This window comes from Panulirus ornatus, chromosome 56 (genome assembly GCF_036320965.1).
Source record: "Panulirus ornatus isolate Po-2019 chromosome 56, ASM3632096v1, whole genome shotgun sequence".
Classification (NCBI taxonomy): Eukaryota; Metazoa; Arthropoda; class Malacostraca; order Decapoda; family Palinuridae; genus Panulirus; species Panulirus ornatus.
Window position 1 is genome coordinate 26,377,289 of NC_092279.1, and position 18,469 is coordinate 26,395,757.

General features: G+C 42.0%; 1 protein-coding gene across 3 annotated transcripts in view; it reads left to right on the top strand.

The window, feature by feature from the left end:
* Window positions 1-18,469, top strand: part of LOC139766032 (structural maintenance of chromosomes protein 6-like) — a 58,064-nt gene that overhangs the window by 33,556 nt on the left and 6,039 nt on the right. For all 3 annotated transcript variants that reach the window (XM_071694152.1, XM_071694151.1, XM_071694150.1), the window contains one exon: window positions 4,453-4,611. In XM_071694152.1, the coding sequence (XP_071550253.1) occupies window positions 4,453-4,611 (159 nt within the window). The remainder of the gene's footprint in view (window positions 1-4,452; window positions 4,612-18,469) is intronic.

An 18,469-nucleotide genomic window follows, 5' to 3' on the forward strand; every position in this document is an offset into this window, starting at 1 on the left:
TATCCCATTTTCATCCACACAGTGTAGCTTTAAATCCAGTCACTCTACTTCCCTGTCGTACAGAGGCCTAACAGTTCACATCATGGAGGGCTTCAACCAACCACAACTACCTTCCCACTCAGTATTAGTTGCAGTAGATAACAGAAGAGCATTAAACACTATCCCCTGTCATTCTCACGCAAAAGAAACCACCTTCTACATAAGTGACAAAAAATAATTGACCAGACTTGTAACTGGCCACCATACTAGTTATCTGCAGTTGTTTCACCACCAAAATCTTCTTGCTCTACAGTGGTAACAGTTCTCTCTCAAAAATGTGAGTTGCTGCTGCACATTTTATTGTTTATTTTACCTACACCAAAGTATGTATAACTGATTATCATTATTATGTTTTGTCTCAAATGATGAATTGTTCCACGCTATAATCATTGTGATTCATCGATGATTTTTATAACAGTAAAAGTACGAAGTTTGTAAAATTACCACTTGCACCAGTCAGATGCATTATTGCCAGGTCAGGCTATTGCTGACAATGTTGCCTCCATTTATGCAACAAAACTATGTGCTTCATCTTCATCAGCTTTCAGTGCTGTTAGTGTCCATAAAATCACTCTATCTGCAATCTGAAGACAGATTATCATCGTTTGTCTGATCCCCAAGCTGTAGCTGAAAGCCTCTTGGTTTCCTTCCTAGAAGTCTTACAAAAATGTGCTGTTATTGGCATGGCTGGAGGATGACTGACAGTGGGGAGAAATTATTGCACACCTCCATATGAGCCACCTCCCAGGCTTGGTGCAGGACCTTGAAATTGAAGGGCAAAACTTTATGAAAAGATATCTGTTTAGAGTTTTTTGTGATGAGCAGCTGATAAATATAATGATGTGTTGCTCTTTTTTCAGTTTTATGATGCAGAGGATTATGAGTATTGAGATCACAAAGAGCTCTGAGCTTCTCTCCTTCAGTGAACATATTTTGCAACTGCTCAGCTGTGGTACTAGTTCTGCAAACCCATAACTGCACAGCCTTTTCCATTCGATGTTAAACACCTCTCCTTTATACATGAGAAGCGCTTCTTTGATAGTGATACAGATAACATGTTACATGAATATGAAAAATTTACTAGATGCTATATACTTGTAGAGCATTGTTAGAAAATATGGGCTTTACAACTGAACAGCACCAAAGATGAGTAAAAGAGAAACAAATGGTGAAAGAGGACAAACAATACATTTTTCTCTTGTATCTGTATATCTGTCTATCTATATCTCTGATGTCTATTCCCACTGGGAACTGCCTCAAAGGGATGGCCATTGCTGGTGAACTCCAGTGCCACTTCTTAGCCATTAGTCCCCTCACCTTTAACAGGCTGCTGGCAGAGGGGCAACTCTAATGCAATGTTTCCAGAAGCTCCTTCCTATTGTTCTTACTGACATCTTCTACCTAATATGCCTACTTAATATTTTTGCCTAATGCTCCACCCTACTACTTCTACTTAATGGCCCTGCCAAATGTTCCTGCTCACTACTTCTACCTAATGCTCCAGCCTAAAGTTCTTACTTATATATTGCTCTTACCATATTGCCAAAAGGCATGACTGGTGCATAGTGCTTACCGCAGGAAAATCTAGAATTATGAAGAATGAGTTAAGTGTTTTGAAGTGTTATGTGTGACAAGGAGAGATAGTATGTTTGTGGACAGATTACCAGCTGTCCACCTGTGGGTGATACAGAAAGAAAAGACAGTTACCTGGGTCAGAAGAGTGCTACCTGATAACCACTGACATGGTGTTTCACTGTACTGCCATCACTAACACTTCCAGTACTCAGGCAGGTAGTACCAGTAAGATACATCCCTATAACAGTGTTATAGATAGTGGGGAAGTAAGATTGGAGGAGGAGTATATTAAGTATTTGATGATATGGAAGGAGAGATAAGGGAGAGAGCAGCACAGGTTAGAAGAGTCACTGGGTCCCTTAATAGAATAATGAAAGGTAGAGGTGTAAGTATGGAAATGAAGAAAGGATTGAGTAACAGCATAACCCTCCTGACCCTGAAATATGCAGCCAAAACATGGATATGGAATGAGTTATAAAGGTCAAGAATCCAGTCAATGGAAATTAGCTACTTGACAGGAGCATGTTGTATGACTAGATGGAATGAAGAAAGTAATGAGGGGATGTATTAAAGACTTGGTATGGCAGGGAATGCAAAGAGAATGAATTATGGAATGGTAGAGGGGTGAAACATAATTCTTTAAGGTGGTTTAAGGGTGTGTGGAAAGAATGCAAGATGTGGGTTTAAAAGAATGCAAGATGTGGGTTTACAAGGAAAGTGTACAATAATACAATTAAAGGAGTTGGAGTGAGAGGAAGACCACCTCTGACATGGGTAGATAGAGTGGAAGAGTACTGAAGAAAGAGAAATGATGTAAGAATGCATGGAATGATGTATAAGTGGGAGTCATGTAAGGACTGGGATAGATGGAGACTTTTACCATGACCAACCCTTTACAGGTGTTCCTGGAAGCAACGGACTTCAGAGATACAAATAGATATAGGTAGGGATCACTTAGCTCGCATATATATCTATCTGGAATCATAAATGGCAAATTTATCAGTTAATGATACGGATTTGATTTATGATTCTTGTTGTAACATGGAACTCTGATGAATCCTTTTAAACACTTTAGCTTCATAGGCACTATACAATAGGTAAGTAAGCCCGTGGTATTGATTAAAGGCTTTTAATCAAAACTCATGCATTTTCAGGAGTAATCAATTCACTATTCCTTTTCAGTATGCAATAGGACATTATTTGATTTTGGTTTGAGTAAAGAATCTTTGAGGAAGGCTTAGTATCATTATGTTTTTTTATTTATTTATTTATTTATTTTTTTTTTGCTTTGTCGCTGTCTCCCGCGTTTGCGAGGTAGCGCAAGGAAACAGACGAAAGAAATGGCCCAACCCACCCCCATACACATGTATATACATACGTCCACACACGCAAATATACATACCTACACAGCTTTCCATTGTTTACCCCAGACGCTTCACATGCCTTGATTCAATCCACTGACAGCACGTCAACCCCGGTATACCACATCGCTCCAATTCACTCTATTCCTTGCCCTCCTTTCACCCTCCTGCATGTTCAGGCCCCGATCACACAAAATCTTTTTCACTCCATCTTTCCACCTCTAATTTGGTCTCCCTCTTCTCCTCGTTCCCTCCACCTCCGACACATATATCCTCTTGGTCAATCTTTCCTCACTCATTCTCTCCATGTGACCAAACCATTTCAAAACACCCTCTTCTGCTCTCTCAACCACGCTCTTTTTATTTGCACACATCTCTCTTACCCTTACGTTACTTACTCGATCAAACCACCTCACACCACACATTGTCCTCAAACATCTCATTTCCAGCACATCCATCCTCCTGCGCACAACTCTATCCATAGTCCACGCCTCGCAACCATACAACATTGTTGGAACCACTATTCCTTCAAACATACCCATTTTTGCTTTCCGAGATAATGTTCTCGACTTCCACACATTCTTCAAGGCTCCCAGAATTTTCGCCCCCTCCCCCACCCTATGATCCACTTCCGCTTCCATGTTTCCATCCGCTGCCAGATCCACTCCCAGATATCTAAAACACTTCACTTCCTCCAGTTTTTCTCCATTCAAACTTACCTCCCAATTGACTTGACCCTCAACCCTACTGTACCTAATAACCTTGCTCTTATTCACATTTACTCTTAACTTTCTTCTTTCACACACTTTACCAAACTCAGTCACCAGCTTCTGCAGTTTCTCACATGAATCAGCCACCAGCGCTGTATCATCAGCGAACAACAACTGACTCACTTCCTTAGCTCCCTCATCCCCAACAGACTTCATCCTTGCCCCTCTTTCCAAAACTCTTATTTTTTTATGTCTAGATGTATATAACCCCTTCTTATTCTCCTTTTTGTATGTGGACTTTCCTGGGATAAACAGCCATAAGTTTTAAGAAATTGTTCTCCATGTAGGGTGAATAACTACTCTCAAGTAGCCTTCCTAAGATGACTTCCTAATATTTACAACTCTGTCAGCAGTTTGATGAACAGAAAAGAATTGAGTAGGGACTTTATTATTAATGTTGTTGGGAGAATAGGGATGGTGTCAGTAGAAGGAAGCTTTAGAAAAGGATATGTATAACTTAACTTTTAAATCCATGTTTGTGAAGTAGCAGATGTATTTCCTCATTTTTTTATGGGAACAGGGTCAGGGAGAGACATTGCTTGTAGGCCATCTGTTTGTTTTAGAATTAAACTTGTTTAAAAACTGAAAAAGATTTTGAATGTCAACTCAAAATTTTGCAGTCTGGGGTACTGCATGGAGCATGCAGGTATTTGAAGTATAAAAGATTTTTAGTTTATTTTTTTATTCAAAAAGTCTCTTTTTTACAGAACTTGTGAAGTATGGAAAGCACACTGCGACAATCAAAATTGGCATCAAGAACACAGGGAGAGATGCCTTCAGATATGACTTATATGGTGACACAATTATTGTAGAACGGAAGATAAAATCTAGTGGTGGAGGAGAATACAAACTTAAATCAAAAAATGGTAAGATTTTTTCATATAATATTCTCTTTTTCATACATATTTGCTATTTCCTGCATTCATATATTATTAATATTATTATCATTATTATTATTATTATTATTATTATTATTATTATTATTATTATTATTATCATTATTATTATCATGATTATTCTTTCTTCCTTATCCCCAGGGATAATATATATATATATATATATATATATATATATATATATATATATATATATCCCTATCCCCAGGGATGATATATATATATATGTATATATATATATATATATATATATATATATATATATATATATATATATATATATATATATATATATATATATCCCCTGGGGATATATATGGATCTGGAGAAGGCATATGATAGAGTTGATAGAGATGCTCTGTGGAAGGTATTAAGAATATATGGTGTGGGAGGCAAGTTGTTAGAAGCAGTGAAAAGTTTTTATCGAGGATGTAAGGCATGTGTACGTGTAGGAAGAGAGGAAAGTGATTGGTTCTCAGTGAATGTAGGTTTGCGGCAGGGGTGTGTGATGTCTCCATGGTTGTTTAATTTGTTTATGGATGGGGTTGTAAGGGAGGTAAATGCAAGAGTCCTGGAAAGAGGGGCAAGTATGAAGTCTGTTGGGGATGAGAGAGCTTGGGAAGTGAGTCAATTGTTGTTCGCTGATGATACAGCGTTGGTGGCTGATTCATGTGAGAAACTGCAGAAGCTGGTGACTGAGTTTGGTAAAGTGTGTGGAAGAAGAAAGTTGAGAGTAAATGTGAATAAGAGCAAGGTTATTAGGTACAGTAGGGGTGAGGGTCAAGTCAATTGGGAGGTGAGTTTGAATGGAGAAAAACTGGAGGAAGTGAAGTGTTTTAGATATCTGGGAGTGGATCTGTCAGCGGATGGAACCATGGAAGCGGAAGTGGATCATAGGGTGGGGGAGGGGGCGAAAATTTTGGGAGCCTTGAAAAATGTGTGGAAGTCGAGAACATTATCTCGGAAAGCAAAAATGGGTATGTTTGAGGGAATAGTGGTTCCAACAATGCTGTATGGTTGCGAGGCGTGGGCTATGGATAGAGATGTGCGCAGGAGGATGGATGTGCTGGAAATGAGATGTTTGAGGACAATGTGTGGTGTGAGGTGGTTTGATCGAGTAAGTAACGTAAGGGTAAGAGAGATGTGTGGAAATAAAAAGAGCGTGGTTGAGAGAGCAGAAGAGGGTGTTTTGAAATGGTTTGGGCACATGGAGAGAATGAGTGAGGAGAGATTGACCAAGAGGATATATGTGTCGGAGGTGGAGGGAACGAGGAGAAGAGGGAGACCAAATTGGAGGTGGAAAGATGGAGTGAAAAAGATTTTGTGTGATCGGGGCCTGAACATGCAGGAGGGTGAAAGGAGGGCAAGAAATAGAGTGAATTGGAGTCATGTGGTATACAGGGGTTGACGTGCTGTCAGTGGATTGAAGCAAGGCATGTGAAGCGTCTGGGGTAAACCATGGAAAGCTGTGTAGGTATGTATATTTGCGTGTGTGGACGTGTGTATGTACATGTGTATGGGGGGGGGGGTTGGGCCATTTCTTTCGTCTGTTTCCTTGCGCTACCTCGCAAACGCGGGAGACAGCGACAAAGTATAAAAAAAAAAAAAAAAAAAAATCCCCTGGGGATAGGGGGGAAAGAATACTTCCCACGTATTCCCTGCGTGTCGTAGAAGGCGACTAAAAGGGAAGGGAGCGGGGGGCTGGAAATCCTCCCCTCTCATTTTTCTTTTTTTTTTTTTTCCAAAAGAAGTAACAGAGAAGTGGGTCAGGTGAGAATATTCCCTCAAAGGCCCAGTCCTCTGTTCTTAACGCTACCTCGCTATCGCGGGAAATGGCGAATAGTATGAAAGAAAAGAAAAAGATATATATATATATATATATATATATATATATATATATACATCCAAAAGTCTCTCTTTCGCACGCCTGTCAATTAACACGTAATCCAATAACGCTCTCTGGCCATCTCTCCTACTTACATAAGTATACTTATGTATATCTCGCTTTTTAAACCAGGTATTCCCAATCATCAGTCCTTTTTCAGCACATAAATCTACAAGCTCTTCACCATTTCCATTTACAACACTGAACACCCCATGTATACCAATTATTCCCTCAACTGCCACATTACTCACCTTTGCATTCAAATCACCCATCACTATAACCCAGTCTCGTGCATCAAAACCACTAACACACTCATTCAGCTGCTCCCAAAACACTTGCCTCTCTTGATCTTTCTTCTCATGCCCAGGTGCATATGCACCAATAATCACCCACCTCTCTCCATCAACTTTCAGTTTTACCCATATTAATCGAGAATTTACTTTCTCACACTCTATCACATACTCCCACAACTCCTGTTTCAGGAGTATTGCTACTCCTTCCCTTGCTCTTGTCCTCTCACTAACCCCTGACTTTACTCCCCAGACATTACCAAACCACTCTTCCCCTTTACCCTTGAGCTTCGTTTCACTCAGAGCCAAAACATCCAGGTTCCTTTCCTCAAACATACTACCTATCTCTCCTTTTTTCACATCTTGGTTACATCCACACACATTTAGGCACCCCACTCTGAGCCTTCGAGGAGGATGAGCACTCCCCGCGTGACTCCTTCTTCTGTTTCCCATTTTAGAAAGTTAATACAAGGAGGGGAGGATTTCTGGCCCCCCGCTCCCGTCCCCTCTAGTCGCTTTCTACGACACGTTCAGGCCCCGATCACACAAAATCTTTTTCACTCCATCTTTCCACCTCCAATTTGGTCTCCCTCTTCTCCTTGTTCCCTCCACCTCCGACACATATATCCTCTTGGTCAATCTTTCCTCACTCATCCTCTCCATGTGCCCAAACCACTTCAAAACACCCTCTTCTGCTCTCTCAACCACGCTCTTTTTATTTCCACACATCTCTCTTACCCTTACGTTACTCACTCGATCAAACCACCTCACACCACACATTGTCCTCAAACATCTCATTTCCAGCACATCCATCCTCCTGCGCACAACTCTATCCATAGCCCACGCCTTGCAACCATACAACATTGTTGGAACCACTATTCCTTCAAACATACCCATTTTTGCTTTCCGAGATAATGTTCTCGACTTCCACACATTCTTCAAGGCCCCCAGAATTTTCACCCCCTCCCCCACCCTATGATCCACTTCCGCTTCCATGGTTCCATCCGCTGCCAGATCCACTCCCAGATATCTAAAACACTTCACTTCCTCCAGTTTTTCTCCATTCAAACTCACCTCCCAATTGACTTGACCCTCAACCCTACTGTACCTAATAACCTTGCTCTTATTCACATTTACTCTTAACTTTCTTCTTCCACACACTTTACCAAACTCAGTCACCAGCTTCTGCAGTTTCTCACATGAATCAGCCACCAGCGCTGTATCATCAGCGAACAACAACTGACTCACTTCCCAAGCTCTCTCATCCCCAACAGACTTCATACTTGCCCCTCTTTCCAAAACTCTTGTATTTACCTCCCTAACAACCCCATCCATAAACAAATTAAACAACCATGGAGACATCACACACCCCTGCCGCAAACATATATTCACTGAGAACCAATCACTTTCCTCTCTTCCTACACGTACACATGCCTTACATCCTCGATAAAAACTTTTCACTGCTTCCAACAACTTTCCTCCCACACCATATATTCTTAATACCTTCCACAGAGCATCTCTATCAACTCTATCATATGCCTTCTCCAGATCCATAAATGCTACATACAAATCCATTTGCTTTTTTAAGTATTTCTCACATACATTCTTCAAAGCAAACACCTGATCCACACATCCTCTACCACTTCTGAAACCACACTGCTCTTCCCCAATCTGATGCTCTGTACATGCCTTCACCCTCTCAATCAATACCCTCCCATATAATTTACCAGGAATACTCAACAAACTTATACCTCTGTAATTTGAGCACTCACTCTTATCCCCTTTGCCTTTGTACAATGGCACTATGCATGCATTCCGCCAATCCTTAGGCACCTCACCATGAGTCATACATACATTAAATAACCTTATCAACCAGTCAACAATACAGTCACCCCCTTTTTTAATAAATTCCACTGCAATACCATCCAAACCTGCTGCCTTGCCGGCTTTCATCTTCCGCAAAGCTTTCACTACCTCTTCTCTGTTTACCAAATCATTTTCCCTAACCCTCTCACTTTGCACACCACCTCGACCAAAAGACCCTATATCTGCCACTCTATCATCAAACACATTCAACAAACCTTCAGAATACTCACTCCATCTCCTTCTCACATCACCACTACTTGTTATCACCTCCCCATTTGCGCCCTTCACTGAAGTTCCCATTTGCTCCCTTGTCTTACGCACTTTATTTACCTCCTTCCAAAACATCTTTTTATTCTCCCTAAAATTTAATGATACTCTCTCACCCCAACTCTCATTTGCCCTTTTTTTCACCTCTTGCACCTTTCTCTTGACCTCCTGTCTCTTTCTTTTATACATCTCCCACTCAATTGCATTTTTTCCCTGCAAAACTCGTCCAAATGCCTCTCTCTTCTCTTTCACTAATACTCTTACTTCTTCATCCCACCACTCACTATCCTTTCTAATCAACCCACCTCCCACTCTTCTCATGCCACAAGCATCTTTTGCGCAATCCATCACTGATTCCCTAAATACATCCCATTCCTCCCCCACTCCCCTTACTTCCATTGTTCTCACCTTTTTCCATTCTGTACTCAGTCTCTCCTGGTACTTCCTCACACAGGTCTCCTTCTCAAGCTCACTTACTCTCACCACCCTCTTCACCCCAACATTCACTCTTCTTTTCTGAAAACCCATACAAATCTTCACCTTAGCCTCCACAAGATAATGATCAGACATCCCTCCAGTTGCACCTCTCAGCACATTAACATCCAAAAGTCTCTCTTTCGCACGCCTGTCAATTAACACGTAATCCAATAACGCTCTCTGGCCATCTCTCCTACTTACATAAGTATACTTATGTATATCTCGCTTTTTAAACCAGGTATTCCCAATCATCAGTCCTTTTTCAGCACATAAATCTACAAGCTCTTCACCATTTCCATTTACAACACTGAACACCCCATGTATACCAATTATTCCCTCAACTATATATATATATATATATATATATATATATATATATATATATATATATATTTTTTTTTTTTTTTTTTTTTTTTTTGTACTATTCGCCATTTCCCGCATTAGCGAGGTAGCGTTGAGAACAGAGCACTGGGCCTTTGAAGGAATATCCTCACCTGGCCCCCTTCTCTGTTCCCTCTTTTGGAAAATTAAAAAAAAAAGCGAGAGGGGAGGATTTCCAGCCACCCGCTCCCTCCCCTTTTAGTCGCCTTCTACGACATGCAGGGAATACGTGGGAAGTATTCTTTCTCCCCTATCCCCAGGGATACATATATATATATATATATATACATATATATATATACACACATATATATATATATATATATATATATATATATATATTCTTTTTCTTTTAAACTACTCGCCACTTCCCGCTTTGTCGCTGTCTCCCGCGTTTGCGAGGTAGCGCAAGGAAACAGACGAAAGAAATGTCCCAAGCCACCCCCATACACATGTATATACATACGTCCACACACGCAAATATACATACCTACACAGCTTTCCATGGTTTACCCCAGACGCTTCACATGCCCTGATTCAATCCACTGACAGCACGTCAACCCCAGTATACCACATCGATCCAATTCACTCTATTCCTTGCCCTCCTTTCACCCTCCTGCATGTTCAGGCCCCGATCACACAAAATCTTTTTCACTCCATCTTTCCACCTCCAATTTGGTCTCCCTCTTCTCCTCGTTCCCTCCACCTCCGACACATATATCCTCTTGGTCAATCTTTCCTCACTCATTCTCTCCATGTGCCCAAACCATTTCAAAACACCCTCTTCTGCTCTCTCAACCACGCTCTTTTTATTTGCACACATCTCTCTTACCCTTACGTTACTCGATCAAACCACCTCACACCACACATTGTCCTCAAACATCTCATTTCCAGCACATCCATCCTCCTGCGCACAACTCCATCCATAGCCCACGCCTCGCAACCATACAACATTGTTGGAACCACTATTCCTTCAAACATACTCACCTTTGCTTTCCGAGATAATGTTCTCGACTTCCACACATTCTTCAAGGCTCCCAGAATTTTCGCCCCCTCCCCCACCCTATGATCCACTTCCGCTTCCATGGTTCCATCCGCTGCCAGATCCACTCCCAGATATCTAAAACACTTCACTTCCTCCAGTTTTTCTCCATTCAAACTTACCTCCCAATTGACTTGACCCTCAACCCTACTGTACCTAATAACCTTGCTCTTATTCACATTTACTCTTAACTTTCTTCTTTCACACACTTTACCAAACTCAGTCACCAGCTTCTGCAGTTTCTCACATGAATCAGCCACCAGCGCTGTATCATCAGCGAACAACAACTGACTCACTTCCCAAGCTCTCTCATCCCCAACAGACTTGCCCCTCTTTCCAAAACTCTTGCATTTACCTCCCTAACAACCCCATCCATAAACAAATTAAACAACCATGGAGACATCACACACCCCTGCCGCAAACCTACATTCACTGAGAACCAATCACTTTCCTCTCTTCCTACACGTACACATGCCTTACATCTTCGATAAAAACTTTTCACTGCTTCTAACAACTTGCCTCCCACACCATATATTCTTAATACCTTCCACAGAGCATCTCTATCAACTCTATCATATGCCTTCTCCAGATCCATAAATGCTACATACAAATCCATTTGCTTTTCTAAGTATTTCTCACATACATTCTTCAAAGCAAACACCTGATCCACACATCCTCTCCCCCTTCTGAAACCACATATATATATATATGTATATATATTGTCCCTGGGGATAGGGGAGAAAGAATACTTCCCACGCATTCCTCACGTGTCGTAGAAGGTGACTAGAGGGGACGGGAGCGGGGGGCCAGAAATCCTCCTCTCCTTGTATTTTAACTTTCTAAAATGGGAAACAGAAGGAGTCACGCGGGGAGTGCTCATCCTTCTCGTAGGCTCAGATTGGGCTGTCTAAAAGTGTGTGGATGTAACCAAGATGAGAAAAAAGGAGAGATAGGTAGTATGTTTGAGGAAAGAAACATGGATGTTTTGGATCTGAGTGAAACGAAGCTCAAGGGTAAAGGGGAAGAGTGGTTAGGGAATGTCTTGGGAGTAAAGTCAGGGGTTAGTGAGAGGGCAATAGCAAGGGAAAGAGTAGCACTACTCCTGAAACAGGAGTTGTGGGAGTATGTGATAGAGTGTAAGAAATTAATTTCTAGATTGATATGGGTAAAACTGAAAGTTGATGGAGAGAGAAGGGTGATTATTGGTGCATATGCACCTGGGCATGAGAAGAAAGATCATGAGAGGCAAGTGTTTTGGGAGCAGCTGAATGAGTGTGTTAGTGGTTTTGATGCACAAGACCGGGTTATAGTGATGGGTGATTTGAATGCAAAGGTGAGTAATGTGGCAGTTGAGGGAATAATTGGTATACATGGAGTGTTCAGTGTTGTAAATGGAAATGGTGAAGAGCATGTAAATTTATGTGCTGAAAAAGGATTGGTGATTGGGAATACCTGGTTTAAAAAGCGAGATATACATAAGTATACGTATGTAAGTAGGAGAGATGGCCAGAGATCGTTATTGGATTACGTGTTAATTGACAGGCGCGCGAAAGAGAGACTTTTGGATGTTAATGTGCTGAGGCGCAACTGGAGGGATGTCTGATCATTATCTTGTAGAGGCGAAGGTGAAGATTTGTATGGGTTTTCAGAAAAGAAGAGAGAATGTTAGGGTGAAGAGGGTGGTGAGAATAAGTGAGCTTGGGAAGGAGACTTGTGTGAGGAAGTACCAGGAGAGACTGAGTACAGAATGGAAAAAGGTGAGAACAAATTAGGTAAGGGGAGTGGGGGAGGAATGGGATGTATTTAGTGAAGCAAGTGATGGAAAAGATACTTGTGGCATGAGAAGCGTGGGTGGTGGGTTGATTAGAAAGGGTAGTGAGTGGTGGGATGAAGAAGTAAGATTATTAGTGAAAGAGAAGAGAGAGGCATTTGGACGATTTTTGCCGGGAAAAAATGCAAATGAGTGGGAGATGTATAAAAGAAAGAGACAGGAGGTCAAGAGAAAGGTGCAAGAGGTGAAAAAGAGGGCAAATGAGAGTTTGGGTGAGAGAGTATCATTAGATATTAGGGAGAGTAAAAAGATGTTCTGGAAGGAGGTAAATAGAGTGCGTAAGACAAGGGAGCAAATGGGAACTTCAGTGACGGGGGCTAATGGGGAGGTGATAACAAGCAGTGGTGATGTGAGTAGGAGATGGAGTGAGTATTTTGAAGGTTTGTTGAATGTGTTTAATGATAGAGTGGCAGATATAGGGTGTTTTGGTCGAGGTGGTGTTCAAAGTGAGAGCGTTAGGGAAAATGATTTTGTAAACTGAGAAGAGGTAGTAAAAGCTTTGCGAAAGATGAAAGCTGGCAAGGCAGCAGGTTTGGATGGTATTGCAGTGGAATTTATTAAGAAAGGGGGTGACTGTATTGTTGACTGGTTGATAAGGTTATTTAATGTATGTATGATTCATGGTGAGGTGCCTGAGGATTGGCGGAATGCGTGCATAGTGCCATTGTACAAAGGCAAAGGGGATAAGAGTGAGTGCTCAAATTACAGAGGTATAAGTTTGTTGAGTATTCCTGGTAAATTATATGGGGGGGTATTGATTGAGAGGGCGAAGGCATGTACAGAGCATCAGATTGGGGAAGAGCAGTGTGGTTTCAGAAGTGGTAGAGGATGTGTGGATCAGGTGCTTTCTTTGAAGAATGTATGTGAGAAATACTTAGAAAAGCAAATGGATTTGTATGTAGCATTTATGGATCTGGAGAAGGTATATGATAGAGTTGATAGAGATGCTCTGTGGAAGGTACTAAGAATATATTGCGTGGGAGGCAAGTTGTTAGAAGCAGTGAAAAGTTTTTATCGAGGATGTAAGGCATGTGTACATGTAGGAAGAGAGGAAAGTGATTGGTTCTCAGTGAATGTAGGTTTGCGGCAGGGGTGTGTGATGTCTCCATGGTTGTTTAATTTGTTAATGGATGGGGTTGTTAGGGAAGTGAATGCGAGAGTTTTGGAAAGAGGTGTAAGTATGCAGTCTGTTGTGGATGAGAGAGCTTGGGAAGTGAGTCCGTTGTTGTTCGCTGATGATACAGCGCTGGTGGCTGATTCATGTGAGAAACTGCAGAAGCTGGTGACTGAGTTTGGTAAAGTGTGTGAAAGAAGAAAGCTGAGAGTAAATGTGAATAAGAGCAAGGTTATTAGGTACAGTAGGGTTGAGGGTCAAGTTAATTGGGAGGTAAGTTTGAATGGAGAAAAACCGGAGGAAGTAAAGTGTTTTAGATATCTAGGCGTGGATCTGGCAGCGGATGGAACCATGGAAGCGGAAGTGAATCATAGGGTGGGGGAGGGGGCGAAAATTCTGGGAGCCTTGAAGAATGTGTGGAAGTCGAGACCATTATCTGCGAAAGCAAAAATGGCTATGTTTGAAGGAACAGTGGTTCCAACAATGTTGTATAGTTGCGAGGCGTGGGCTATGGATAGAGTTGTGTGCAGGAGGGTGGATGTGCTAGAAATGAGATGCTTGAGGATAGTATGTGGTGTGAGGTGGTTTGTTCGAGTAGGTAATGTAAGGGTAAGAGAGATGTGTGGAAATAAAAAGAGCGTGGTTGAGAGAGCAGATGAGGGTGTTTTGAAATGGTTTGGCCACATGGAGAGAATGAGTGAGGAAAGATTGACCAAGAGGATATATGTGTCAGAGGTGGAGGGAACGAGGAGAAGTGGGAGACCAAATTGGAGGTGGAAAGATGGAGTGAAAAAGATTTTGAGTGATCAGGGCCTGAACATGCAGGAGGGTGAAAGGCGTGCAAGGAATAGAGTGAATTGGAACGATGTGGTTTACCGGGGTCGACGTGCTGTCAATGGATTGAACCAGGGCATGTGAAGCGTCTGGGGTAAACCATGGAAAGTTGTGTGGGGCCTGGTTACGGAAAGGGAGATGTGGTTTCGGTGCATTATTACATGACAGCTAGAGACTGAGTGTGAACGAATGGGGCCTTTGTTGTCTTTTCTTAGTGCTGCCTCACACACTTGAGGGGGGAGGGGGTTGTTATTCCATGTGTGGCGGGTTGGCGATGGGAATAAATAAAGGCAGACAGTATGAATTATGTACATGTGTATATATGTATATGTCTGTGTGTGTATATATATGTGTACATTGTGATGTATAGGTGTGTATATTTGCATGTGGACATGTATGTATATACATATGTATGTGGGTGGGTTGGGTATTTCTTTCGTTTGTTTCCTTGCACTACCTCGCTAACGTGGGAGACAGCGACAAAGCAAAATAAATAATAAGATAAATAAATGTATGTGGGAGGCAAGTTGTTAGAAGCAGTGAAAAGTTTTTATCGAGGATGTAAGGCATGTGTACGTGTAGGAAGAGAGGAAAGTGATTGGTTCTCAGTGAATGTAGGTTTGTGGCAGGGGTGTGTGATGTCTCCATGGTTGTCTAATTTGTTTATGGATGGGGTTGTTAGGGAGGTGAATGCAAGAGTTTTGGAAAGAGGGGCAAGTATGCAGTCTGTTGTGGATGAGAGAGCTTGGGAAGTGGGTCCGTTGTTGTTCGCTGATGATACAGCACTGGTGGCTGATTCATGTGAGAAACTGCAGAAGCTAGTGACTGAGTTTGGTAAAGTGTGTGAAAGAAGAAAGTTGAGTAAATGTGAATAAGAGCAAGGTTATTAGGTACAGTAGGGTTGAGGGTCAAGTCAATTGGGAGGTAAGTTTGAATGGAGAAAAACCGGAGGAAGTAAAGTGTTTTAGATATCTGGGAGTGGATTTGGCAGCGGATGGAACCATGGAAGCGGAAGTGAATCATAGGGTAGGGGAGGGGGCGAAAATTCTGGGAGCCTTGAAGAATGTGTGGAAGTCGAGAACATTATCTCGGAAAGCAAAAAATGGGTATGTTTGAAGGAATAGTGGTTCCAATGATGTTGTATGGTTGCGAGGCATGGGCTATGGATAGAGTTGTGCGCAGGAGGGTGGATGTGCTGGAAATGAGATGTTTGAGGAGAATATGTGGTGTGAGGTGGTTTGATCGAGTAAGTAATGTAAGGGTGAGAGAGATGTGTGGAAATAAAAAGAGTGTGGTTGAGAGAGCAGAAGAGGGTGTTTTGAAATGGTTTGGTCACATGGAGAGAATGAGTGGGGAAAGATTGATCAAGAGGATATATGTGGCAGAGGTGGAGGGATCGAGGAGAAGTGGGAGACCAAATTGGAGGTGGAAAGATGGAGTGAAAAAGATTTTGAGTGATTGGGGCCTGAACATGCAGGAGGGTGAAAGGCGTGCAAGGAATAGAGTGAATTGGAACGATGTGGATAACGGGGTTGACTTGCTGTCACTGGATTGAACCAGGGCATGTGAAGCGTCTGGGGTAAACCATGGAAAGTGTGTGGGGCCTGGATGTTGAAAGGGAGCTGTGGTTTCGGGCATTATTACATGACAGCTAGAGACTGAGTGTGAACGAATGTGGCCTTTGTTGTCTTTTCCTAGTGCTACCTCACACACATGGGGGGGAGGTGGTTGTTATTCCATGGGTGGCGATGGGAACAAATAAAGGCAGACAGTATGAATTATGTACATGGGTATATATGTATATGTTTGTGTGTGTATATATATATATGTGTACGTTGAGATGTATAGGTATGTATATTTGCGTGTGTGGACTTGTATGTATATATATGTGTATGTGGGCGGGTTGGGCCATTCTTTCGTCTGTTTCCTTGCGCTACCTCGCTAACGCGGGAGACAGCGACAAAGCAAAATAAATAAAAAAATGAATAAAATGTATGTAAGTAGGAGAGGTGACCAGAGAGCGTTATTCGATTACGTGTTAATTGATAGGCACACGAAAGAGAGACTTTTGGATGTTAATGTGTTGAGAGGTGCAACTGGAGGGATGTCTGATTATCTTGTGGAGGCGAAGGTGAAGATTTGTATGGGTTTTCAGAAAAGGGGAATGTTGGGGTGAAGACTGGTGAGAGTAAGTGAGCTTGGGAAGGAGACTTGTGTGAGGAAGCACCAGGAGAGACTGAGTACAGAATGGAAAAATGTGAGAACAAAGGAGGTAAGGGGAGTGGGGGAGGAATGGGATGTATTTAGGGAAGCAGTGATGGCTTGCGCAAAAGATGCTTGTGGCATGAGAAGCGTGGGAGGTGGGTTGATTAGAAAGGGTAGCGAGTGGTGGGATGAAGAAGTAAGATTACTAGTGAAAGAGAAGAGAGAGTCATTTAGACGATTTTTGCAGGGAAAAAATGCAAATGAGTGGGGGATGTATAAAAGAAAGAGGCAGGAGGTCAAGAGAAAGGTGCAAGAGGTGAAAAAGAGGGCAAATGAGAGTTGGGGTGAGAGAGTATCATTAAATTTTAGGGAGAATAAAAAGATGTTCTGGAAGGAGGTAAATAAAGTGCGTAAGACAAGGGAGCAAATGGAAACTTCAGTGAAGGGGGCTAATGGGGAGGTGATAACAAGTAGTGGTTATGTGAGGAGATGAAGTGAGTATTTTGAAGGTTTGTTGAATGTGTTTGATGATAGAGTGGGAGATATAGGGTGTTTTGGTTGAGGTGGTGTGCAAAGTGCGAGGGTTAGGGAAAATGATTTGGTAAACAGAGAAGAGGTAGTAAAAGCTTTGCGAAAGATGAAAGCCGCCAAGGCAGCAGGTTTGGATGGTATTGCAGTGGAATTTATTAAAAAAGGGGGTGACTGTATTGTTGACTGGTTGATAAGGTTATTTAATGTATGTATGATTCATGGTGAGGTGCCTAAGGATTGGCGGAATGCTTGCATAGTGCCATTTTACAAAGGCAAAGGTGATAAGAGTGAGTGCTCAAATTACAGAGGTATAAGTTTGCTGAGTATTCCTGGTAAATTATATGGGAGGGTATTGATTGAGAGGGTGAAGGCATGTACAGAGCATCAGATTGGGGAAGAGCAGTGTGGTTTCAGAAGTGGTAGAGGATGTGTGAATCAGGTGTTTGCTTTGAAGAGTGTATGTGAGAAATACTTAGAAAAGCAAATGGATTTGTATGTAGCACTTATTGATCTGGAGAAGTCATATGATAGAGTTGATGGAGATGCTCTGTGGTAGGTATTAAGAATACATTGTGTGGGAGGCAAGTTGTTAGAAGCAGTGAAAAGTTTTTATTGAGGATGTAAGGCATGTGTTCGTGTAGGAAGAGAGGAAAGTGATTGGTTCTCAGTGAATGTAGGTTTGTAGGAGGAGTGTGTGAAGTCTCCATGTTTGTTTAATTTGTTTATGGATGGGGTTGTTAGGGAGGTGAATGCGAGAGTTTTGGAAAGAGGGGCAAGTATGCAGTCTGTTGTGGATGAGAGAGCTTGGGAAGTGAGTCAGTTGTTGTTCACTGATGATACAGCGCTGGTGGCTGATTCATGTGAGAAACTGCAGAAGCTGGTGACTGAGTTTAGTAAAGTGTGTGAAAGAAGAAAGCTGAGAGTAAATATGTGAATAAGAGCAAGGTTATTAGGTACAGTAGGGTTGAGGGACAAGTCAATTGGGAGGTAAATTTGAATGGAGAAAAACTGGAGGAAGTAAAGTTGTTTAGATATCTGGGATTGGATCTGGCAGCGGATGGAACCATGGAAGCGGAAGTGAATCATAGGGTGGGAGAGGGGGCGA